Source organism: Brachycentrus maculatus, unplaced genomic scaffold (genome assembly GCF_059751285.1).
Source record: "Brachycentrus maculatus isolate JH-2025_06_01 unplaced genomic scaffold, ASM5975128v1 h1tg000069l, whole genome shotgun sequence".
NCBI classification, from domain to species: domain Eukaryota; kingdom Metazoa; phylum Arthropoda; class Insecta; order Trichoptera; family Brachycentridae; genus Brachycentrus; species Brachycentrus maculatus.
The window spans coordinates 2,944,968-2,972,483 of NW_028280823.1; the positions used below are offsets into that span (position 1 = coordinate 2,944,968).

General features: G+C 31.5%; 1 protein-coding gene across 1 annotated transcript in view; it reads right to left on the reverse strand.

Annotated features, from left to right (window-relative positions):
• The window catches only part of Cen (cerebellar degeneration-related protein 2-like), a 105,278-nt gene extending 82,997 nt beyond the window's left edge, over window positions 1-22,281 (reverse strand). The window contains exon 1 of the mRNA XM_088256972.1: window positions 21,445-22,281. Coding sequence (XP_088113098.1) covers window positions 21,445-21,520 — 76 coding nt within the window. The 5' untranslated portion in view covers window positions 21,521-22,281. The remainder of the gene's footprint in view (window positions 1-21,444) is intronic.
• Between the last annotated feature and the right edge of the window lie 5,235 nt (window positions 22,282-27,516).

Genomic DNA, 27,516 nt, shown 5'->3' on the forward strand with positions numbered 1-27,516 from the left:
ATCTTTGATGAGATGTCAAAAAATAATATAATTATTACTGTTATGAATAACAATGATAAATAATTTTGAATCATTTCTATAGTGCCCTTTTCGTAAAATGCTACTTCATGGACTACGTAGATACAATTGAATTATAAATCCGTAGCTTAATGACTAACTACCTTTACTTATAACGAAGAATTTGTAACTTTCTGGGTTTATTAAATGATTTGTCAATAAAGTGTGAGAAAAAATCGCTACATACGCATTCGAAAGTTAATTTGCATACAATACTTTTACGTGTAGGTTTATGAAGATTCATTGACGATCGGAGAAGGTGAATTCAAAGATTAATTTAAATAATAATGACCACTTGTGATAACGATTTCCATCCGTTCATTCAAAGTACCTACTTCTACTAGTACATCTCTAATCGCTATTCGATAAATCTGTTAATAGGTTCTACACGAGATTTGTGAACCATTTCATGTTCCCGTAGAAAGTTATAATTGCTTTGTTAGGTACCTTTGAAAGGAATAAAAAAGTTAACTAAGTAATGAAAAATATGCTCGCAGTAGAATATTACATGTTCGGTTTCGTGTTGTGATAAAAAAGAGATAAAACAACTTTGAAAAATCTTTACATATAACAATAAGATACTTTGTGTAAGGCCACTTTTTTGTTTATTAATGTAAAAATTACTTGTTTCGAGAACTACAGTTGCTCTCATTATCAGGTGAAAATGCAAACTAGCAAAAAACAGTTAGTATTTTCACCTGTTGGTGAGAATGTCTGCAATTTTCAAACAACAAGTGTTTACATTAATGATTTTTATAAATAGTACTATCTAAGTGTTTGATTTTTATATTTTAATCAATCAACAGCAAAAAAAAACTAACCGGAAAGTCCATTTTTTTGTTCCAAAAGATTTCGTGATCTAGATCTAAACCCTTATAGTTATAATTTAACCCAAAGTTAAAGAGAAGTAAAAAAGAAGACTAAAAGTAATTTAAGTTACAATACTAAGAATATTGAATATTTTGTGTTGTTTTTTTTAGAAAAATAATTTACAAACCGGATTTTGGTTACCGGATCTCTGTATGTTTCCGGAAGCTCGAGTTCTCACCACGTTTCCTCTATTATGGGACACTTTTTAAAGGAAAAGTCGGCGCGGCATTATTTTATCGTGTAATTCATGACCATTTACGTGCAAGCGCATTTTACTCGAGCAAATATTTTACAACAATAGTTGCATTGTGAGCAAAATTTATAATTCATGCCAAAGTGGATGCTGGAAGTTATTACTGGCAGTTGTGATTTGTGAAATTGAAAACAAAGCTCTCACAAAGTCTCTCTCATATTCCATTCGTCTACTACAATATATATGAAACATAATAAAAGGTTTTACTGGGGAAATCTCATTCCCTGTTATATTATTACACGTATTTTCAGCATGATTACAGAGGAGGCGGTGGGTTGGTTGCATATCCCTATGTGCAAGTACGTTCTAAACATATTATAATAATTGGCGTGTTATGTGTGGACAATGCGGAATCTAATCATTCAATGGTTTATGCTTCATACAATCATTGTATTTGCTATAGTACTCGAACACGCTACCTGTTGATCGATAGGAAAATGTCATACTTCCATCGGATAGTGTCAGATCGGCAGAAGATACGATAGTTATTTGATGACTAAAAGCATATTGGCGAATTTGATTATTTAATTTTTTGTCAATAAAAAAGACACATTTATTACCACTGGAGCTCAGTGTTACCAATACCACCTTTAACGAGCTAACTTTCTTATAAAATATTTTCAATATTCACTTTTAATAATTAATTACACTGAATTTCAAATGTGTAAAAAGTTTACGGTATTTTTTCCTTAATTTCTCGATGTTTTTTTTCCTGCCAGATGATTTTTCCACACTTATTATTTTCTTTATAAATTTTATTATTGTATCATCGTATTTACTTAAAATCCTGTGTTTTTATGTAAACAAAATATGCCTTAATATTTCACCCACAGCTTAGTCAAGCTATAATAAACTTTTATTTTGTTTTTAGCCTTGCTTGAAGTTAAAGCAAAAAATGATGAATAAATGTTTGAAACATTGTGATTTTCTATTTTATAACATAAAAAAAATCACCATATATCTTATTTTAAATTAATTATAACGTCCACCGATTTCGCAAAAAAACAACTCTTTCTCGAAACTACCTCATATATAACGAAATTTTAAAAATGTTAGATATTAGTCAGTCTTGAAAATGAACCTGTTTAATACAAAACTCATCGAATTAAGTTACAAGATATAAAGTAATTTTATGTCGATTTTTTTTAAGTTCTGAAAAAATTATTAAAATTTAACATGCATCCTGCCCTGAAACCGACAAACAAAACTTACAAAACCTCATTGTTTATACTTCTATTCAACAAAATTAACTAAATAATTATTATTAAAAAATTATAATAATTCTTCCATTAAGATTACTACCAGATATCTATTCACACCAGTGTGTCGCCAGTGATCATTACGTGAAATCTCAAGTATTTACGAGTATAATGCAGTAAATTGTATCCATTTAGGTGTCGAGGAAAAGAGATTGACTTGCAAGAATCTGGTCGGCTTCCTGGAGCCTGGAGCGAAAACGCAATCTTGAAAAATACCGGATATTGTGACCTTAGCAATGTAGAAAAGACGACGCCACTACTATTATGTAGATCACCTGAATGTCATTTTACGAAGGAAGTACGTAATGTCACATTATATACATGGATGCTGATATCACAGGATGTAAAAGCCAATGGACTCTTGAATTTCACATAACACTTTAATGAGCATCTACCGAGAATAAATTAATAAATTAACAATAGAGTTTTTGTGTCATAAATTTATCGATAAAAAATACACGAGAATCTCAAAATATTGTATATTACGTAGTAGTTTCATACCAAAATAGTTTTTTGATCGTGATGTTGACATATTTACTTTAATTAATATACAGTTATTTTGGAGATTTGACGTATTTTAAAATGTAATATTTACCATTTTACCCATGATTGACAACCACACTACTCAAATTTCAGAAGTTGTATTTATCCTTCAATTGACACCTTCATTCACATGCGTATGTCGTTGTCAATAGGTGAATAAAGTGATTACCTATAAATGACAAGTATTCATCTACATATGTTGAGATGTCGAGATTTATCACTTGATTTATTACAAACCTTTTTTTTACATTATGCCCCCTTATCTATTTCCTTAATATTTTTTTGTTATTTTTTTAGGTTTGTTTCCAAATTCTGACAGCGCATTAATTCCTGTCAATTTGTTTAATCGTTAAGATAAAAGAATTTAGTTTATTAATTTTAATTTCACAATACATCCAGAATCAAAATTATGTATTCGACCTCAAATGTATTTTTCCATTACGAACTTATCATGTTTGATCATTGACATTTTATCTTTTCTCTCTAGAACCATAGAAGGCCGCTAATATTTCGGTTGCGTTATTTATTTAATTATCGAAAAACTTTTCATTATTGAACAACACAAATGTTGTTCAAGTTTACTGAATCCTATTACCTATTCCTAATTGAAAGTGATAAAGTTTAGTGGGCGAGGGAAACTTTCGCGCTCGTTAAAGGGCGCTCAAGTAGTGTCAATATCTATATATCTAATACCTATTTTCTACGCCTCTACCTATTCAGAGTAGAATTTGATTTAGAAGTGAAGAGAGTGGGTCGTGACCGAAGGCTAATCGTAAATAAACTATTCCTTTCGAATATCACGACTTCTGTGACTTTAGTAAGGCAAAAGGTAGTATCTAGGGTTCTCCACTTTCTTCGATAAATTAAAATAAGAGCTTCAATGTTTTTCCCGATACTTTGTAGCACATTTTATTAATAAATAAAACTCAAACATTTTTTGGCCACTTTATTTTTGGTACTTTTTTCCAACTGGTTTCGCCAGGCACCTTATGATCTTCAGGAATGGATAAGCACTTCATCCTTGAAGATGAAAAGGTGCTAATCGAAACCAGTTTTTAAAAAAAACGTTTAAAAAAGTGGCATCAAACAATTTTATAAAATAAGTACTCCTGTGAATCACTGTTGACAAGTATTACGAAAATATCATCTCACCATCCATTTAAATCATCATTTTGTCTAGTAAATTAGGGAAGCTTAGGACCCACGTGGAAAAAAGCAGATATAAACGCAACCAAATTCGATAGTTAATTCGTGAAACGACAATAGTAAAAATTTAGAAAACTTTGAATTTTCAACTTTCATTCCTTCTAAAAATTTCAGTTTGTCAGCTGAATTATGTTAAATTGTAATTTATTTACCTTTCTCTGATACCTGATCAATATAAACGAGAAAAAATGTCGATTTACTGTCTGAAAATGTCCAACACACGTATTACATATACGTAAAAATGTGGAAACTGACTTTGATCTAAGAATTGCGTTTTTTGTGGTTAAAAATAAATTGTCAAACAGTTTTGGAGAACAGAAATATATAGCGTCTACATTTAATAAGAGGATAATGTCAGATCGAAATTTTAATTGCTTTTTTCCAGATAATACGAGTAGTAAGCCTTTTCTAAATCAAACTTATTTTTTATATTTTTTATATTTAATTATTTAAAGCATTTACTTTGTGGTTAATCAATTTTATTTTTTTACCGCTCATCGGTGAATGGTTATATACATGCTTACAATACTAAGTATTTTAAAAAAATATATCAAAACAAAATACATTAGTTTTACTTACATATGTACCATATGTAATAAGTTTGGATAAAATGCATTAGCTTATTTACAAAAATACATAAATTATTCTTTATATTTTGTTTTTTTGTGTCCACAACGCAAAAACTAAATTAGGTATACTATCGTCTTATAAACAAATGTTTACAAACATTTATACATTGGACTAATTATTTCATGAAATAAATGACACATCTGAACAGTGTTTATTCAACAATGAGGTCAAAAACTTTATTTGTTATATTTTCTTAAAATACGCACATAAATCAAATAAAACACCAATTAAAAAAACCTTGTAATAAATTCCCAGGTGCTATGTAAATGCCCAGGTGCATATGACCAACAGTCAAATATTTGGAAAAACAACATTAAGTTTCAATTTAAAAAAAATTACTAAGCGAAGATAAAAATATATATGTTTCTCTTTATCATGATTCGTAGATATTATTTGTAAAAAAATCTAGCTTCTTTAAAAATATAAGTAGATGCTTTTCTACAGCTCCTGAAGCGCAGTTAAACCATATTCTAGGTATTTGAGAAAGAAAAGTATTGACTGAATATTAACTTTCGATTAAGGGTTTTTGTAATACAAAAGATCTATCCATAGTATCTCTAGATACTTGTTTGTAGAGACATTTGAATACCACCCCAAAAGAGTTATCACATGCTCTTACCTACTGCGCTTTATTATCTGTATGGCAGAGAAGGCACCTAGACATCAAACACATACATACATTAAAAACATATGTGTGTATCAATAAATCTTAAAATTGTATGATTTTATTTTAAAATCTTCATTATTATAAAAACCCTGGTCTAAAGGTCTGTTCTTTACTTTTTGAAATTGTATTAATCAAAAGACCTAAAAACAGTTATGACGTATGTATTACTTTTCCGTATGAAATGTATGTTACTAGCTGCATACCTATTATATTATCATATATTGATATTACAAATTGTTTTTCCAAATGTATGTTTTTAAATATATTTTCTAAGTTTAGACTCAAACGTATCGTCACAGTTTAATGAAATGATAAAATAGGGCTGTATTTAATATAATGATTGTATTATGATTTAAATGGTTGAATGTCACTCACTCATGTGAAACATTTTTTTCTTGCTTCACTCGAGTAATTGTAATGTACTCGATACAAATATTAAAAAAGAAAACTACTTATCTTATACGATGTACTGTCTCAATTATTTTAAATGCTACTGATATTAAATGTGCTATTAAAAATAAACAGAATACTTCGCAAATTTCTTGTAGTAATGAGAAATATTTTACAAAAATTCACTAGTCAGAAATTAATAATAGCAAGGTTCAAACATTTTTTTGTAGTACGAGAAATATTTTACAAAAAATACAGAATCACATATTACTAATTAAAACATTTGAGCATTTTTTTTGTAATAAGAAATATTTCGCAAAAATACCTAGTCACAAATTTATAATCACAAGGTTTGAGTATTTTTTTTGTATTTTAAGAAAGAAATATTTTTGCAAAAAATATCTAAATCAGAAATTAATAGTGACAAGGTCTGAACACTTTAAAATACATTTAATAGATACAAGGTTTGAACAAATTTTTGAGCGATGGAGTGGAATGCTCTTCCACCAGTAATTAGAAATAGTCCGAGTGAAATGATCTTTAGAAATAAAATAACTAAAAATGCATTTGTTTACTAAATCATGTATTAAATCACAGTGAAACACCCTTGAGGCAGTATTTCACGAAAATGGCGCAGATGGGGAACTAGTATTGAATATTAAAGCCTGGAAAGTGTCATATTTGGGACATGTGCTCAGAAGAGAAAAATATACTGCAACTGATCGTCAAGGGTAAAATCAAGGGTTGAAGAGGTGTCGAAAGAAGGAGGATCTTCTGGCTCCATAATATACACGAGTGGACAGGAGTACGGAGCTGTTTTGGACTGCCCAAAATAGGGACACTTTCAAACAAGTGACAGTCAACGTCGGGGGGACTCGAGACGATCCGTAAAGAAGAGGAAGAAAGCGCTTTATAAATTATCCAATTGTATTACTATTAGCAATATCAACTCTGCAGGAAAGCGATTTGATGGTAGTAGTAGTAGTTTATTAAAAATTAAACACTCGTATTAGACCTCTAATTGAATTTTATTTCATTTCACGTGACTATTTTCATCGATAGGTGATCACAAAAATTATCATTATCATTAGTTTTTGTGATCAACTGACGATAAAAACATCTGTTTTTTTAAACTAGTCGTGTGACATGAAATAAAACTCAATTAGTGGTCTAATACAAGACTTGTATTGAAATTGACTTGTATGAAAATTTAACACTTAGTGTTTAATTTTCAATAATACACATGTCATTCCACAAAGTTGATACCAAATCAATAAATAATAAAGTAGTAGTAGTGATATTTTAAAAGTATAATTTAATATCATTCGCCAGCCCTCAGAGAAGTGCACCTGACAGTTCCTGTAGCATTCGTAACCGAGTCACCTCTCAGCCAAATGCCATCGCGGTTTCCACAAGCAGCAGTCAGGTACAAGTACAAGGTAGGTACCGGCCAACTGCAAGTACCTACTCTGTCTCGCTATGGACATGGAATGCTCACGATCTCCGCGCAGTATTTAATGGACAAGTGACTGTAATGAACACTTCTCGCTGTATTTGTGTTTCCCTGTTGTTGCAATGTCGTCTCCGGAATCTACTCAAACGGATCATCGTTAAAATAACATCACGTGCTGGTAGAAAACATCGGAAGAATACACGTCTAGTCGGTGAATTTCCGTTGAAATGTAATTAATGTGGAGGATGAATAGAATTTATTTACGTTAAATTAATTCATTTTGAGGTTGGTATTCAAAACAACGTTGTCCATATACTCACATAATAAAAATATATTAGACACTTTACTTCTTTCGAGCTGATAATAAAGTTTTAATGTTGAAAAACATAATATTATTCAATTTATGATAAAGTAATGATATTGAATTACATCACATCTTTCAGTATAAGAATTTATGATATTGGCCAATGACACAATCTCGTTAACTGTAGACTCTACAGGTACCATTTCAAAATCACATTCAACAACACTCTCTGACCGAAGTTTTTTCCAAGCAGAAGTGAGGGTCCTCTTGGTTACTCATTCCCAGTCCGCGGAAATAGTGACTCACAAAAGGTCATGAAAAGGGGACTTGCTCTTTCTCTGTAATTCTCGTTATGAGAGGTTCCACTGTAACTAATTCTAATATAATAATAAAAAATAATCAACATTGAATATTAAAAAAATAATCAACAACGCCGCTGCGTTCAGAACCGCTATGTCTCTGTGACCTTCAAAACCTTGAAAGCCTACCCAAAATCACATTAATTTAATATCGACTTTATATTTGTAATCAATAATGATAATGATAAATATATCATTGTCATTATTTATCGAAGAAAAAATAAAAATACCGAAATAGTTTATAGTTTTCCGAATTAAAGTCTGTGGCGACTGAGACAAATTACATTCCAATAAAGGGTTCTGTATATTTTTATTGTAATTTGATTTCATAATAAAATAAACTTCATATAATTCGTATTTGAAGTTGCCACGATTACATATATGCTCACTCATATGAGAATAGGAAATATTACTTTTATATTTAATTAAAACTTGCTTCGTGTCCTAACAAAAAAGTTCTCACCGACCGCAAAACATTATACATATAAGGTGAAGCAGTCGTAATACTATTGGAGTAGGTACTGGAAATAACTAATGTTGTTTGACCTTAAAGTGGTTCAGTAGCATTCTTTCTGGTCAAAAGCTTTAGAGCCGAATTACATAAACTCTAACTTCTTACCATATACTGCCCATACGTACAATATATCGCTCACTCCTTTCAAGAACGTCATAAATCAAAAAACTTGATTTTTCAGGAGAACGTTTTTAAAGTTTAAAAATATAACACAATGTATTAAAAATAAATATCAAGCCACTTATTGAACTTTTTTCTGAGCAACAGATATTTTAAGGTAAAACCTGAAGGTTTTTTCTCCATTGGAAATTTTTTTAATTTATTTAAAAAAATAATTAAACAATACCTTTTCTTCAAAATGCAAAAACAACACTTTGTGCCCTATAGCGGGTAAATATTAAGTTAAAAATATGATTCTTTTTCTGGGGTATAGTACATTTTCTAGGCATTCTGAAAACATGCATAACTCAAAATTGACGATTTTTGATTTATGACGTTCTTGAAAGGAGTGAGCGATATGTAATCCGGCATCATTTTGTAATATTTCAATAGATACCTAGAATACAGATAATTAATTTGCGCGATCTAAAATTAGAAATATTTTTACACCACACATAGCGAGTAGGTGCAAATATATTGAATGTGTAAAAAAATATTCGGCGAATAAAAAAATTGTTATAAAAAATGCTCGTTCAGCTGTTATCGTTAATTTTTGCGTAGAAATTGTTGTGTATTTTTAAACTTTGAAAATGAAAATTAAATGAGAAATAAATCATTCAGTTTTAAATCATCAACAAATCCTGAAACTGAAAACGAAAAAATGTATATTTTCATTAATGTTTTTTAGAAAATTAAAACGTATCAATTAACATCATGAACATCACTAACATTAATATCTATCTTTAGAATCCCAACGGTTCATCGTATCTCTCTTCCTTGGTTCCTCTACCTCTCCCCCCTCAACTCCTTATCTGATCCCACTTCCTTTACCTTCTTTGTTTTTATTAATATGCAGTTTCATTGATATGCAATGTTTTAATTATTTGTTCATTCATACTGCAATTAGTTGTAATTCATGTTTTTCCGTTTTTACTTATTGATCGAGTACTACATTATTTGCCATCTAATTGAAAACATCTTTATTAGGTTCAATCGTTGATCATTATCACTATATTATCTGTTTTTAATCAGTCAACGTATATATACATATTCCTATTAATTTGTAAATATAGACATGTACTAAGGCGGAAATTGGTAAGTAAAATATATTATATTATGTATATGTACTGTTGTTTTAAAGCTTTATCCGCACCCCACGGTGTATAGGGCCCTGCATCAAATAAACGGCGTGTTATCTTGATCGTTAACACATGAAGGAAAGGTGATAAGCCCTCCGCTTCAAGTACCTTCCAGGGTAATATTGAATAAATATTAGAGTGAAAAAATCACTTATATTTATTTGAACCCCCTACCCCTGGGAATCGAATCCAACACCTCCAGTGCGGAAGCTGAGCGTGCTGACCATTGACACTACGGAGGCGGACAAATTATAGTTCTCCTTCATATTACGCTTATATTCATATATTATAAGCATTCGGGTTCGATTCCAGCCAATTGCAAAATTAATTCAAGAAAGATTTATTTTCAATTGGTCTGGGTGTTTGTGATGTATTTTTCACATTTACTTTCCCTATCCTTACTATCCTACCTGCAGACAAGCATCTAAAAACGACGCTTTGCGGGTTATTCCTTTTTAAAAAAATGTATCTTATTTTGTTACTTGCGGCCAAAATGAATTAATTTTACCTTTAATTTTACAACTCACTTTCATGCGTGTAAATCAGTTGACATAATGATAACTGGCACTCATTCCAAACAGCATTATCTCAATTTAAAGAGAGCTGCTTCGTCTCCTAACTGCCTCGATTTTAATATCTGGGCATTATGGAGTTATGATTCAGCTGGAATATAATGTAATATTGTACTAACGATGTTCTATTATGTACCATTATTTTCCTTAGCAAAATATTACGTCATTTTGTTTTTTCTATACTTTCATTTTATTCACTTTTAAAGTATGAAAGTGTCCATCATAATTTAATTTTACCTTTCATTTTGTTAATTTTATCAAAACAATCTAGCGTCTTGCTTTTTTTATTGCATCATATTTGTGGAATTCCCTTCCTTTTCCTTTTATATGCGACTTATGTGGCAATACCAGCTGTCCAATTTATACAAAAAAAAACTGCCATACGAAATGATAATAAAGGACGTACGTTCATATGTTTATTTTCCACAATCATCATCTCTTAATAATAATAATAATTTATATTTAAATCAATTTAAACTGTTTCATGACCAATATTTGAGCACTATCATTGTGATTTTCCATTTTGTAAAATATATCGTTTAAAAATCAATAACTACCCAAGCTGTGTTAATCGCCAATTTAGTAATAAAATAGATAGTGTTCAATATAAAATAGTCTCAAAGAAGAAGGTGTTCGCTTCGAAACCGGTCGACGCTATAATTAAGTTGTAATAAATCAGTAATATAGTTTTGACATCTCAACATATATAAAGAACAATATGGAAGTTCGGTATTTACAGGGCTTATGGGCTGTCATAAGCTGGTAAAGTGATCACTTAACACACGTGTAACATTCACCATTCTTCACGATCGACAATGAAGAAAAACAATACAAATATCCAATATATTAAAAATATGATTGGCGTACGTATGACATAAATAACTAACCAACTAACCATCATGCCACTTCGCGCAGGGGTAGGCAGAGAGAATAGAACACCCCACAACTCTGTCTTTGTGAACATTCTCTATCTTCTAAGTATCTGAAATACTTCATCATGCCAATTTTTCTCGGTCTTCTTATGCTCCCATTTCCAACTACATTTGACTCATATACTTGTTTTACCGTTCTTTCTCCACTAACTCGTTCCACATGTCCAAACCATCTCAACACACCTTTCTACGTACAATGTAATACGGCAAATTCAAATTGAAGTCTTAATATTAATAAACCACACGTGAATAATGTATATGTCACACATTTACGTAAGTACGTCGTAAATTGTGGATTATTCATAATATATTAAAAGATTAGTACAGCTTTATATGTTATTAACCTATAGGTTAAATAAGGTACCATACAGAACATCTTTCCATTGCGTTGCAATATTATAACTTACCGTTACTGTAAAAAGCTTTTGATATTAATTTTTACATGTATTAATCAATTACATAGTCCCGTTAATTACAGATAGGCGCAGATACAGGGTTCAGCAGGTGCCGGCCGAATAATAACATTTAAGCTTAAAAAACCGTTTATTAATGGGAATAATAAATAACTGTGAATGTACTGAATCACGAAACAACGCACAATTTTTATTTTATTACTGACTTAAGCTCCCTCACTAGCTTTTTTGTAATTCTCTGCACAAATGCAATCAAATAAAAGCAATAAAGGTGTACTTAAAAAAAATCTATGTTCAAAAAAATTCCTTAAAAAACTCGTTATTTAAATAACTAGAAAAGGAGAGGTTTCTATAAAAATGTATATGACGACCCATTTGTGGGGTAGAAACCTTCATAATCTAACCTAAAACCAATATTTTTGCACAGCGATGTACAAAATTGACATAATAAAGCATTGAACACTTGCAAAATACAAATCGTTTTATTCAAATATCTAGTACGATTATTATAACAAAGTGTATTTTTTTAATTCATGAAACTACCTCTACTATTCAATCCAATTTGATTCATATAAGTGGCCATATTAAATAAACCAGAATACTTTTATCCATCAACAACGAAATTCATTCATGTTTCTATTACAATGATTAAAGAAAACACTTGTTTTTTACCACATTAGTTTTATTATAGATTACATGTTTCAGAAGTTAAACTTCCATCATTCAGGTCTGTATAATAACTAAAATATAAAATATAAAATTGTTCTATAAATAAGGAGAGGGGAAAGTAAGGGGAAGGGGTTAGACTTCATGTTTTGAAACATGTAGTCTATAATAAAACTCAAGTGGTAAAAAACAAGTGTTTTCTTTAATCATTGTAACATGTCTTACCACAAAGTTAATGCCGAAACAATAAATAAAATACATGTTTCTATTGATGGTAACATTGGTTCATATTTATTTAGAGTCTTTAGTATATCTTATAATATTTACGATAAAACGAAAATAAATCAAATACACTTCGAGAATTCATATAATAAATCAATATTATCTTAATTCCTCATTTCAAAGAAAACGATTTTATTTTTAAATACATGAAACATTAACTTTAACAGTTACTTCAGTTCATTACATAAATTGATTAGTTAGAATTACATTTCTTTATTATTATTTATTAAGTCCATGTATGGAATCGCATAAAAATAACAGACACATAAGTATTTCGATAAATGCATTAAAATTAATTAAGTAGTAAGTGACTTTTGTCCGTAACAGTATAAATCAACGTGGTTTTATAAAACAATAAACGTACGCATTACGTAAACAATTGCAAATTAAGATTTATTTATGCAATTTATTTCGGCATAGATTTTGCTATACACAATAATTATGTATTATTCAATACAAAATTTGTGGCAAACCTACTTCCTCGTCATGGAATGTCCTCATTTTCTCCTTTATAATTGCACTTTATTGCTATAAATCATAAAAACGTTGCATTCTTTTTCAAATTATACGGGAAAGACGACGGGCGTGGTCGAGTCAGTAGACGAGATGTTAACTATATGGTATACCGTGTTTCGTGGGTTCTGTTTCAGCAGTTCTTTAAGGGTGTATTCTCAATTATATTCAGTATGCGACCGGCTACGTTTCGCGAAGCCACACGTGTTTCCGCATGCAATTTTTTGGAATATATATTGGAATTATATATTTTTTACAATACATTTTTTATTTTTGTTTTCATTTTAACTCCTTACCTTTCAATAAGTCTTTTATTTTCAAAACAATATATTTATTTATTTCTAAGACAAACTTATTTTATCCATACAAAGTGTAGCTATCTTTTCAATAAAGCATCAGTCTGGTTAAATGGAAAAGAACGAAAAATATGACACACATTTCTAATACATTTAATTTGACAATGCTTGTGATCATATAATATTATAGCAACTGTCAAGAAACAATATATCCAATGTTAAGTATCACATGTGTTGCCGTTTTACTAAACAGATAGCGCTGCCATTGGGATATAAACTGTTTTTACCTGTAAGGGTATATGAAAACACGCAAGTATAAGAATTCAAGGTTGCGTCAAATTTTAAAAGCAATCAGTGGATAACATTAAGATTCAAGATTTTGTACAAAATCTTGAATCTATCATTTACATTTTTATTTAAATAGATATAAACCAAAGTGGAAAAAAGACCGAGAAAAAGATGGCACGATCAGGTATGCCAAATACTTGAAAGTGGTCAGGTTAGGAGTCGTAACAATCGGCGGGTATGTATGAGAAGATGCATGAACGTGGAAGAGGCGAAGAATGTTTGCAAAGACGTAGAATGTTTGTGGCGTTCTATTCTCTCTGCCTACTCCTTCGGGGAAGCGGCGCGATGGTTAGTTAGTTAGTTAGTTAGTTAAATTCATTAATATTTCTTTTGGCTCCTTCAGAATCAAACCCGCGATCTACTGAGCGTTAGACACACGCTATACTACTACACTACCAAGGCGATCATTGATAAACTACGTAAGCCAAATGAAACTTATTACGATGACCCCAAATCCGACATGGCACCAATTAGTCTTATGTACATAAATAATATACCCTTGATATAAGTAGAATAACTAAAATAATGAAATAATAAATAAAATAGTTAGTTAGTTAAACCAATTCCTCATAGTACTGTCAGCATAGAATAAGTATAGAAAGTGAAACTTACATAGGTTTTTTTTCTAGTGTAGGCTTTATGATTTCCATTTTTTTTATCTCAAAGTTCATCGTGCGATGTACCTTGATATCTTGCAAAAGATATCACCGCATGAGAATAAATACGTCACCATAGATTCAGTAACGTATCGGATAACATATGATTTAAGGCCTTAACACGCAAATGCGTGGGACCCTCCTCGTGAGAAATGTCTACAATTTATTGCAAGAAAGTGGCATGCAGTAATGTTAAGTTCACATATTTCGCTCGGTTATTACTTGGCAAATAAAGCGCACATCATATCGGAACAAATATGATATATTTAAAATTAAATAAAAGCCAAAGTAAATGCCATTAATAATAATATAAATAAAACCCTTATCCGCACCCCAATGGTGCATAGGGCACTACGTCATATAAACGCAGTGTTATCTTGATAATTTACACATAAAGGAAAAGTGATCAGCCCTCCGCTTCAGTTACCAGTCCAGGGTAATATTGAATAAATATGACAGTGAAAAAATCACTTATATTTATTTTACCCCCCTTGGGAATCGAACCCGGGACCTCCAGAACGGTAGCCGAGCGTGCTGACCATTACACTACGGAGGCAGACAACTGAATAAATAATAACGGCATGTTTTTAAGCAAAAAATAACTTACAATACAAATTAGATAGTTACTTTATAGGGATGGGATACGATATTTTGAGTTTATCCATATTCTTGTTCATAAATCTGAGTTTCTCCACATAGAAGTTTTTTAATGCTGAAATCTCAACATAGATGTCATCTATGTTGAGATGTCATTTATACTTTTTTTAAATAACTATTTACGCTCTGATAACAAACAGCTATATAAGGTTTCAAACGTTTTGACCAATATTACCTTGCGATTTTTTTTGCCTAGAATTGTCACTCATGAATTACATGAAATTATAGTAAATTTAAACATAAAGAGTAAGTCCACTGACGAGTAGGCAAAGGCTATGAAACTTAAAAAGTTAAAGCCTGAATAGGGTCATGATAAGCGGTGTTGCATAAGCCGTAGCTAGATTTCAGAGTCACTTGGAAGTTAGGTAATTAAAAAAAAAATACCAAAATTACCTACTAGTCTGTTTTGTTTGGTTGGAAAATTTGTTTCTTAGCAATAAGCCCACCAATGTACATTTTTTCTGTACATGTAGTTAAAATAAATAAAAAATAATGTAAAAATAACTCCAAAGTAGAGAAACTAAGATTTGTGAACAAGAATTTGGACACACCCAAAATTTTGTGAATAATATAACTGGTCAACATATAAGCCGCATATTTTTTTAAATCATGTTGTCAGGCGTCTACCAGAATGAAAAATAATCCGGTTTAGGATCTTGAACACATCTAAATAAAGGGGCATTGGCTAAATAAAAGCTTTCTTAAACCAACTTTAGATGCTGCCATGAACTCAAACATGAAGCGTCATGAGATTTATGATATATGTATGAGTTCAAAAAAAAGATAAGTGTGGTTTTCAATCATGGAATAGTGAAGGCATGTTGCTTCACATTAAAGTTTACGGTAATCAAAATACATTTAGTAAGTTCATGCAAAAGTGTGACGTAAGAAATGCACATCCAGTTACCGAGTCCTTTTGATCCCAACCGAATACACAACAAGCACAGTGAAAACCGGCCCTGCTGGAATCAGTCAGTCACACCCAACGCCCAACTATGTATACACTCGTACATGCGTAGTCGAAGAATTTATACGTACGTATAGTCAGGGTTTATATCGTTTAATAACCGGTACAGAAAATAAATTTCCTTATTATTATGCTTCTAATATTAGCAAATTGTTTCTTAGATTTCATACTTCGTGTTCTGAAATCTGCGATAAAAATGCATGGCTTTTAGCAAGATAACGTTAGCCATTGCGAAGACGTTATAGATTAAAATGGATTTATCCACTAAAAAAATATCTCACTTGCACTTTGCACTAGCCATCACTGCTATTCTGAATTTTCTCTTAAACAGTACGCACTATTCTCCCTCCATTTTCCTGCTATTTTCTTTTTCATCTCCTATAGTACTATTCCTCTTTCATTTCCCATAATACATATTCCACTGCTTTATCTATGTATCTAGAGAACATGACTTATCACCTTACTTTAGTGATCGCTTGATCCAGCCAAATCCAAGGTCATAAGCCCTGGGATGCCCTGGGATGGAAGTTACTGTACATATTTTAGAATTGAGCTTTCTTTGCATAAATTAATAATTGTATGTAATGTACACTGTCAAATTTATTTTTAAAACATTTTTTACTATTTGCTATAAATTATTTTTAAACGAGAGGACTTAATATATTTTAGCATTTGAACAACCGGAAAACGTTTTACCGTTGTGTACCGCTTTGATTCCAGCCCTGTATTGTATGATACAAGTATGCCTACATAAGAAACCGGTCTCATATCGCTTCCCCCCAAATACCAAACTCTTGCGTTGTACAATATTCGATACGAAAAGGGAAATTTAAAATGGAAATGAACACCAAAGAAGGTATGCTGGAAGTAACTCCTTTTCCACTGTGAAAATTTGATTCGGTAAATTAAAAACGATAGATTAAAATAATTGCTAATTCTTTACCGAGTGTGGCCGAATTGGGGTTAGCTTTAGGCTATAGAGAGACATTTAATTGATTTTTTTCTGTCGCAATTAAATAGAGTTTGTGCATGAATGATACTTATAAATGGACCATGTTATGCAGAAACCATCCAACCCACAAGTCGTAAAATTTCACTTTTTCATGAATGCTACTTCATCAATTTTTGATACCCAAGCCAAAAGATGAAGACAATATTTTAGGAGGACTTTTTCCTAGCCCACAAAAAAAATCCTTTTAAAAAAATACGTAGAAACGTCCATTTGAGTTGACAGCTTCCACCATTTTGTACGTTAAAATTATGTACATACCTGAACATATTGCAAAAAAATCCATGTGGTATGGATGTGTTCGACTTTGAACGAGAAGAAGAAACAACAATTTCGCCGAAGCCATGCAAGATGGTTCTACGTTTTCATCGTTTTTTAATGTTGTTGAAACTATCCAGCCCATGAAATACCGAACTGTGACCTTATTGACAAAGTAATAAAAAAAATATGACACACAGTAAATAATGCTTCATTTTAGTAATGTTAAAAAAAGGTTACTTCTGCTATTTAAAATATTGATTCTTTTTTTTTAATTCGATAAACTTTCAAATGCAATTATCTCAGGTTGCCAATTTGTGGATTGGATGGTTTCTGCATAACATGGTCAGAATAAAATGGCAGATTAGCTTCCATTTTTAGGATATTCGTTTTGGCGGAAATCGTGATTATTTTAATCTCTTATGTACATAGAATAAACATAGAGATAAGATTACACGAGTGTCTTTAATTCTCAGACACGTGTTATGGAAGTAGCACTGATATGTAATTTACAATAATTGCTTCCAACGTCAAATAAACGTAGATTTATTTTGGTTGGTTAAACTTTATAACCATCTACGAATATTACCAGCAATTGTAATCAGAGGATAATTTTTAATAACTTATAAACTAGTGTTAATTTTTTATTGGCATCACAACATAGACGAGGAATAATAAAGAATAATATTAAATTATTTAATTAATGTTCAATCATATTTCCCCTCAAGGAAGTTTCCCTTCAAGAATATAAGAGTTCAGAGATGCAACCCGAGTGCTTAAGCTTTTACTACTATTATCCTTTTCCCAACTACTATAACTAATAAAAATACAAAATTTGTATAATTTAGTAGAGGCATTCTCGTAAAATACAAGTACTTTTTTTTTAGGTCAAGGGATCTTGCATCCCTTTTGTCACTGCGACCATATTAGGTCTATTGTGACCTATACAAGTACTTCCTCAAGGGCGCTTTAGTGGAAGTCTTGGCATTTACAGAGCTTACGACTTGAAGCTTTGTATATGTCCAGACTTCCATATTCTTCATCTTTGTTGAGATGTTTACCTATCTACCTATCTATTTTTTGTTTTATCTTAATACAATATTTTAGCAATTAATATGCATATTTCTAAAATAAAATAGCTTTTTAAATTTTGTTTAAAGATGATCTTAAAAACCGGCAAAACTGCTATTACTATTGCAAATGAAGTTTTATAGTATTTGAATAGAAACTATTTTACAAATATAATATACTCGTATGCTTTTATAATATAAAAAAAATAATGATCAATCTAAGTAATTCTTTCGGATAACTTTGTCTAAAATATAAAGAAGCATTTTAATCTAAAAAGTATTCAGTCACCTTAGTACGTATAGCCAATTAATTTTTTTAAGCCAAAATAATATCTAAAATATAAAAGAAACACGAATATCTAAAAATTGTTATAATCGACGAAAATAACACAATGCGTTTACAAGATTTTAATACTAAGAGGCATATCACGTTATCGTGCGATAAATATTACAATTGCATACAATTATCTTAACATACACCATCATTTTATGAAGAAGCATCTTCGCGTCTTTTAAGTGAATGTAGTTTTATTACAAAGAAAAAATTATTTAAAATAATTTATCACGTTTTGGTTTCGGTAAAAATACTGTATTCCATTCATGTAATAAATATTCGTATAATATGGTAACCAGTAGGTAGGTAACGAAGAAAAAACATAATAATCCCATTTTATACATTTTTACAGGTTTAATTGTTCAATAATTTTCCCCTTAATGGATTTTCCCTTCAAGCTTGTATGAATGCAGATATGCAACTACGAGTGCCTTGGACGTTACCGCTATTAAACTTTTCCCACCTTTAATATTCTCTTCCTATATTGCAGTAATATGTAACTCCTTCACTTATATCCATTATGGAAGTAAAGAACGAAATTAAATTAAATTAATAAGGATTGTGTTCAGATGGTATGGGCATGCGAATCGAATGAGTGAATAAAGAACAATAAAAGTAAGTAGGTTGGTAGAAGCAAAAGAACACCGAAGAAAACTTGGCATGGTCAAGTATTTCAAATAGTTGAAAGTGGTCAGGCTAGGAGTCAGAATACTCGACGTTTATGTATGTATGAGAAGATGCATGAATATAAAAGAAACAAAGATTGTTTTCAAAGACAGGTGTGGCGATCTATTCTCTCTGCCTACCCCTGCGAGAAAATGGCATGATGGTTAGTAAGTTATTAAACATTTTCCAGCCCTTGAAATATCCAAGAATCTTGACCACAGAACTGATTACCTTGCGTTTACTTAATCAACGAACAAGTTGACACTGCATCGATCCGAGTTGGTGCCTCATTGGGGACAAATGTGGATCAAAAAAATTACCATCGTCTTTCTCTCATCAATCAAAATATGTATGTACATATTTAAAACGTGTTTATTTTAATAAACCCGTTTTTATAGTAATAATTTGTCTGAACAATAATTAAATGAGAGTAAATTACAATAATTATTTTATTTGATCATTGAACTTTCCATTCATTTTAGAATTTTATTCGCCTTTGCTTTTGTCGACAAACAATATAAAGTAGGTAGGTACATGGTTATTTCAAACGTTCCCTTATCAGTCCACCTTAAGGTGTTTAGCTACCGAGTTGGAGATCTCGGGTTCGATTCCCAGCGGGGGGAGGTGGTGTAAATAAATATTGGTAATTTTGCAATCTAAAATCTAATATAATAAATCTAATATAATATAATAATACCTAAGTCACTGAAGCGCAGGAGTGATCACCTTGCCTTCATGTAAGTAACGATCAAGATAACGCTGCTTCAAAATGATGCAGTGCCCTATGCACCATTGGGTTTGGATAAGGGTTAGAAGAAGAAGAAATCCGTAAATCATTATGAAATATTGCAACATTTTGAGTGTGTCCAAATACTTGTTCACAAAATCTGGATTATCTCCAATTACAGGAGTTATTTTCATATTATTTTTTGACATCTCATCAAAGATGAAGAAATGCCCAGACTTCCATATTCTTCTTCATCTTTGATGAGATGTCTGAGAAATAATATGAAGGTATTCATTTCATTGAATTCTGAATTAATCGTATTATTTTCAAATTCAGGAAGCAGCAATGCATGTAGCTGACGCGTACATTCCGTACGAACTCGCACTTTGAAGCTGAAAGAAGTTATTTGTTTTGGAGATAATTTCTTTGGGTGGGTGAATAACCTTGACCACATTGTAAATGTGTGGAGATTACAATAGTAGGTAGAACAGTGCCAATACCGGGTGAACAATAACATCGCAAACTACCTATACATTATCTTCAACAATACTTCGTCTTTGGGCAATTTCAATCCTAGCACTAGTTTATTGTTCCATAATCTAACGAAGAACGAATCTAAACGAAGACCTAAATAGACGCAAACAACGCAAGACGAGATCCGAATGCAGTATCAAAATACTCAACTGAAAACGTGAATCGTGCATGTTTATAATAATTTTAATTCGTCCACCCAAAGACGGGTTTTTGCAAGAGGTATTTTCGATGTTGTAATCGAAGAGCTAGTGCGTATTTCTTGTAATTTTTGTTCAGATGTTATTTAACTTAAAATTACGACGGTAAAATGACGATTCCTGGAAAAAATAAAGTCTCGTCGTTCCGTGCCCCCTGCTTCACAGTACCTCCCTAATGTAATTTTTTTTTTCATTATTAAGTGTTCTCTTAAATCTAAAGAATATTACTATTACTTTTGTTTCACGTTTTCTATAAATTTCGAAACTTGGTTCATAAAACAAACAAAAAAAATTGGTTTGCAAGAGAAGGTCTATCAGGAAGCCTAGATGCGGTGGGACAGCTTTCAATATTACTTCTAAATTAATAAAAGTTTTTTACTATCGTATTTATTCCTGTTTTATTTCCATATCGTATTTTTGCGAGTAGGATAGTTTAGTAATCTTTAGAAGATATATCTTACAGAAGAAACGTTTTTGTGGGTACAAAAGAGACAATTTAAATACCCGGTAGGTAGCATGCAATTTAGAAGGGTGGGGTGCCTACCTGACACGGTCCAACATTCCGGGCACTCCTGGCACAGCCCTGACCAGTCTCTCTCCAGGTCCTGGAAGGTCGCCATCTCGGGGGGCTCGGGGTTCGGGGCTCGGGGGCTTGGGGTCCTGTATCCTGGCTCCCTCACTCCGCACACATCGGTGCGACGATGGGTGGCGTGACGGTATCCGATTTGGAAGGCAAATTAGATAAACGACTGCAGGGGATAATCTAGGCCGGACACATCGCGGTTGCAATATTAAATAGCGTGACGCGAAATAACTTGGAAACGCTCGGGTTAACTCGAGATTTTATTCGCTTGTTTACTTATATCGTATTTTCTGCGTACTATTATTATTTTACGAATTAAAAATAAGTTTAAAACGAACGAGAAACGCGGGTTTCTATACTAACAAAAATTACCCTAAAATTTGAATAATCGACGCGCGAAAATTGAGGGTAATCGCTGATTACGAAGTCGCTTCGGGCGACAGAAATCCCTAAGAGTCCACTCCAAACCGTTTCGAGAAACAGCACTCGAACATTTCACACATGATATTTGAATACACAAAAACGACGACGGAATATTAATTTGTCTTTGAATGAAGACCGGTATAACGGCGCGAACAGGTGACAATTCGAATTCGGGAGGCGTTAAAATGATGCGATTTTACAGCTAGGATGAAAGATACGACGATTTAAACGCGATAAAAAAAAACGTAACGTTGATATTGATATTGATAAAAAAAAACAAATGAACGAAGACGCGAAGTTGGGACGATTCCCGCGCGATCGCGGACCGAACGAAGACGCGACGCGTGTGGGCGGCGCGGCGGTCGGACGTGGACTGGCGGCGCGAAGCGAGCCTGCTTCTGTAGACCCTAAACTGGTTCCTGGCGGCGACCAACGGTGTCCTGCCGGCGCTGGACAGCTGATACGACATCGCCGCAACAGGTAGGGCGGCACTACAGGACGACGCTGCTGCGCCAACTCCCTGATCTTCCCTCACACTTCGGTTTAACGTCATCGCGAGACCACTAATAAAACTGATCAGATTGTATTGTAATCGAATTTTTATCATTCCAAATACGTACATATTTTTTTAATAAAAAAATGGTTTAGATTAAGAATAAATGAGTTACAATGAAGTTCAGTTAAAAATAAAGAAAATACAGTCAATAATAAAGCAGTTATTACTATCAGTTACTAGTCAAATTATTTTATGATTATTGTAGTAGTCCTAACTTGAACTGAAAGATCTTTAGATTTTTTTTATATGATAGAAGATGGCAGCTGAGCATCGCAGGGCTTACGACACTTTGTACACTTGTTTAACGTTCACCATTCTGTCCATTTTTAAACATCCATATTGCATCAATTTTCGGAACATCTATATATGCAATGGTATTGAATACCTTTCACATGTGAAAATATTTGACTTAGATTTTCATCTTTTTTCGCATAAAAAAACGATAGATGTTTAATGTCTAATTTGATATTGATATTTCATCCATAGGATGAATAATCCAGCGTCTGATAGAATAAATAATACCAATTATTATTTTACAATTAATAATTATTAATGTCAAATGTAGTACATAAAGTTTATTATCAATTTCATAAAAAAATAAACGATAGGGCAAAATATGTTTTATGTTTATTGGCACCAGAAAATCAAAAGAATATTTTAATGCTTCGATGTCAAGACGGTTGGTCCGTATACTAAAAATTTCAAATATTTATTTATTAACACTGGTAAGTGCGTAAGTGTATTTGCATTAAATATTAAGGTTAATTTTAATTTACATTACAATCCTTCACTTGTTTGCGAGTGATTTCAGATCTTACAAACAAAATACAAAATAATAATTTTAAAAAAGGATATTAGAGGCAATAGAGAAAATAGAAAAATAAAAAACAAGAATACCAATAATTTGACTGAAATTAATACTCATATACGTATACACATTTATACACCCATACATTTAGACTCAAACCAAAACATTAACATTTCTTTGAATAAGTTTAAAAAAAAAATATTAAGGTTATAATCCGCCTCCGTAGTGTAATGGTCAGCACGTTCGGCTACCGTTTTGAAGGTCCCAGGTTCGATTACCTGGGGGGGGGTGAAAATAATATAAGTGATTTTTTCACTCTAATATTTATTCAATATTACCCTGAACCTGAAGCGGAGAGCTGATCACCTTTCCTGCATGTGTTAACGATCAAGATAACACCGTGTTTATATGATGCAGTGCCCTATGCACCATTGGGGTGCGGATAAAGGTTTGAAAGGTTATAATAACATCAACAAAAAAAATCCTTCCAAATTATCAGCGGTAAGAGCCTCATCCGAACAGTGAAGCCTCTTGTTTGTTTACATTTTTATTACCTCATACTGTTCTTAACTCATGGCTACCTGCCGACCTCTGGGCATTGTGAAATGGTATGTAGATTTAGCATCACATCATTACTTAGTTATTCACTTTTACAGCTAAGTGTAAATACTAAAAATTAAATAAAACATTAAACATTTACATATATACCTAATATTTATATGTGAAGTTTAGCTACCTACATACGTACATGAATTAGACAGTCGAAAATATGTAGAATATGTATATTATTGAAATTTATTACATTGAGTTGTTTTTTTTTATTTTTTATTTTTTTAAATTATCTAAGTTGAAATTGTCCTGTATTTAGTTAAGATTATATGTAAATTGTATTGGAGACACAAAAGTTTAATTAACCAATATTTAAAATTTAAGTATTCTACTGTCATTTCTCGATGGAAAAGCATTTTATGTAGTAAAACAACGATATAGATTTTTCCAATATCTTTTTTTGACCGGGTTTCGTCGTCACCAACATCATCACATTGCATTGGTGAGAGAGGCTAGAAAAAAATATTATACAAGTATGTTATATAAAATCATGGTTTTCAACCTTCTTGGGTATATAACGTAGAATTTGCCCAGTCACCAGTCTGACAATGTCGGTAACAACGAAACCTGGTCGCTGGTCAAATAAAATAAAAGTGTAAAAAACTATATTTTTACATACAAATTAAAAGATTTTTTTAAAGCGTTTAACAAAAATTATATTGAAACTATCACAATATTGCGGCAAGGAACCGTACATACTCGTACATATTTTTGTACGTAAATAGTAGACCATTGATAAACAATGATAACAGTATAAGAAGTACACATTAGCAGTGCCTAACTTATACCGAGTATACTTCAGTATAAGTTAGGCACCTAAAAAATACCTAAATTTTAGTTAACGTCAGACAAAAAACATCGAAAATAGATTCAAAATGCCAAAGTGATGAGATATAAAAGTCAGTAAGTAAAGTTAAATGTATCTTTTTAGATGAAGACATCTATTTTCTTCAAATCGACAATCTCTCAGTGGGCTTACTACTCGACCATTAGCTATTCATCGCAATGTTATTAACCTACCTGTCCTCAAAATGTCGAGATGTTTCCATGTGTACTCACCTCCTAGAGAAATCATCTTTCTAAAGTGATTAAATTATGCTAAAGGTCATAGTGTTTGATTGGATACTTCGTTAGGAACTACTTTGCATGTACCATACTCGCATAAAATGACAGCCAATATGTGGATAAATTCTTACTTTTCTACATCATACAAAGGGACACAATAACTTGACAACCTTAGGTAAAAAATATCTTAACATAATAAAGGTACTGTACTTTAGGTTTTGAATCTTCTTGGTGTAGGTGTTAGAAATTGCAGGTAAATTTAAAATACCTATCTGAAGAATATGTTTACAAAAATATTCACAAATGATTTCATAGTAATTATAGCATTTTTTACATAAAGAATAATAAATGCGTTTAAAATTGGTTAAGAAAGGATAAAAACTATGAATTATTGTCACATAAATAGTTTAAATCCAACAAAAATAATGTCTTTTGATTTACAGGTATATACTGTCAGTTTAATCCATAAAATGTTCAACTCCGGTGACAGATTCCAAAATTGTGCTTTACAAATTTGTGTTCCAAGTCGTGTTTTACACGTACGCAAGAATGCAACATTTTTTTATCTGAAAATGTAAAATAATTAATCTTTCACTCTTCACTGAGAAACAAGGTAAAGGGAAATTAACCATTTTATTGATTAATCCGATGATGTGTAAAAAGTCCCTACAAAATATATCATGAGAAAATGATAGTTCGTTATGAATACGTCTTGTTTTTTTGTTGTTTTAATTGGTTGTTTTGTTGTTTTTTTACAATTGGGTATTCGACATGTTTATCAATACATATCAATCAATAAAATTTGTAAATTTTAAATTAAAGTTTTATATGGTAAATACCACTATTAATAGTCGTAATTACCGAGTAAAACTTAAATTAAAAATGGATAGACATAACCACAAAGTGACTACCAAATCAATTAATGAAAATTTATAAATTTTCTTTTTTGAATTTTTCATATATCTGCTATATAATTCGTATATACTGTTGTACAATAATCGGATTGAATCAAATATAAAATCAACCCACCGATTATGCTTAAGATAAATCGAGCAAATTCGCCATTGCACTAATACAAATACTTTTATATGTGTTCTATAAATTCGTCGGTGAAATTGAGAGTTCTGAAAAAATAATTACAATTATTAATTTACGATTTGAGATGCGCATACATCAAGAGAACGTCTGTGGAGTTATAATTTAATGATAATAAATTAAAACATCTCCATTTTTGATATACAAGATCATGTACCTACTTTTACTTTACTTGGTACATGGTCGTCTTCTCCGGCGGTAAATGTTCTTATGAATGAAATCCATCACTTGATTATTCTAAATAATAAGTTGATAAGAATTTCATTTAAATTTGTTTGAATTAATCACTTAATTATCAGCTTAATTAAACTATTGTATCAGTGTTCCCACACAGAAGCTGCATTATTTACATAACCGGTTTAAGGTATTTGAACGTTTAGTTTTTGAAGAGCAATAAAAATCGCATTTTTATATCGTAGCTATTAAAACCATCATACAACAATGAACATTAGTGAATTTAAAAGTATCCAATTTGGTCCATTTACATTCCTCTCCTAGGCTCAACTTACTGTCGAGTAATAACTCCACATTTAACAAGGACAGTGCAAGTTTTAAAGAGAGAAATTCATCATTATAATACATGAGGACATAATATAATTCATGTGGGGTTGTTCCACATGAATTTTATTATGTGGAGCCCTACATGAATTTTATTCGGTAATTTTTTATTTTCCGGTAAACACAACTAAGTTTGGAGTAAGGTCCATACAATATATTGCCTATTCCCAAATTAACCAGCTGCCTGACATATATAAAATAGAACCCAGTCAAAGATCCAAAATTAATGAAGATATTTGTGTTAGTAATAAGTTATATTTTCTCATTTTTTTGCGGATGAGATGTCATTTTTTTCAAATTGTCTCAACTTGATGTGAAGAATCACAAATCGCTCAACTGATGGCGTAGCAATCGGCCATAATTAAAAAATGTATCGAAAAACTTACCGGCATGCGGTAGGATCTAAGATCATTGCATAAATACAAGTTTCAAGAATCAGTGCAATATGGGTGTTCAATAATGGGCAGAATGGTGAACGTTACACAAGTTTATAATGCGATCGCTTAAACCACCCAAATGCTAGGTCGAAAGCCCTGGGATGCCTAGACTTCCATTTAATGTTTCATATCAAGTCAAGACACTTTTAAAGTAAAGTAGGTAAGTCCGCGTTTGAGATATGCAGTGCCTAAGAAATGGGGACTTTAATTAAAGGTATATGCATGCGTAATAATTCCAGTGGTTGTTTAATGGTTAAATTTAACCACCATTACACATAAGTTTTTCAAAATAAAATTATGTCAGATTATGTCGCGGGTAAATCAAAGTGGCAAAACCGTTAAACCCGTATACCACGAAGTCGTCAACGGAATAATAATTTATCGTTACATACACTAGTGGCACTAATTCTGGAAGCTAATTCGAAATCAGTTGTATTTCAAATTCATTAGAGTTATTGATATCCCAACATAGATGAAGAAGA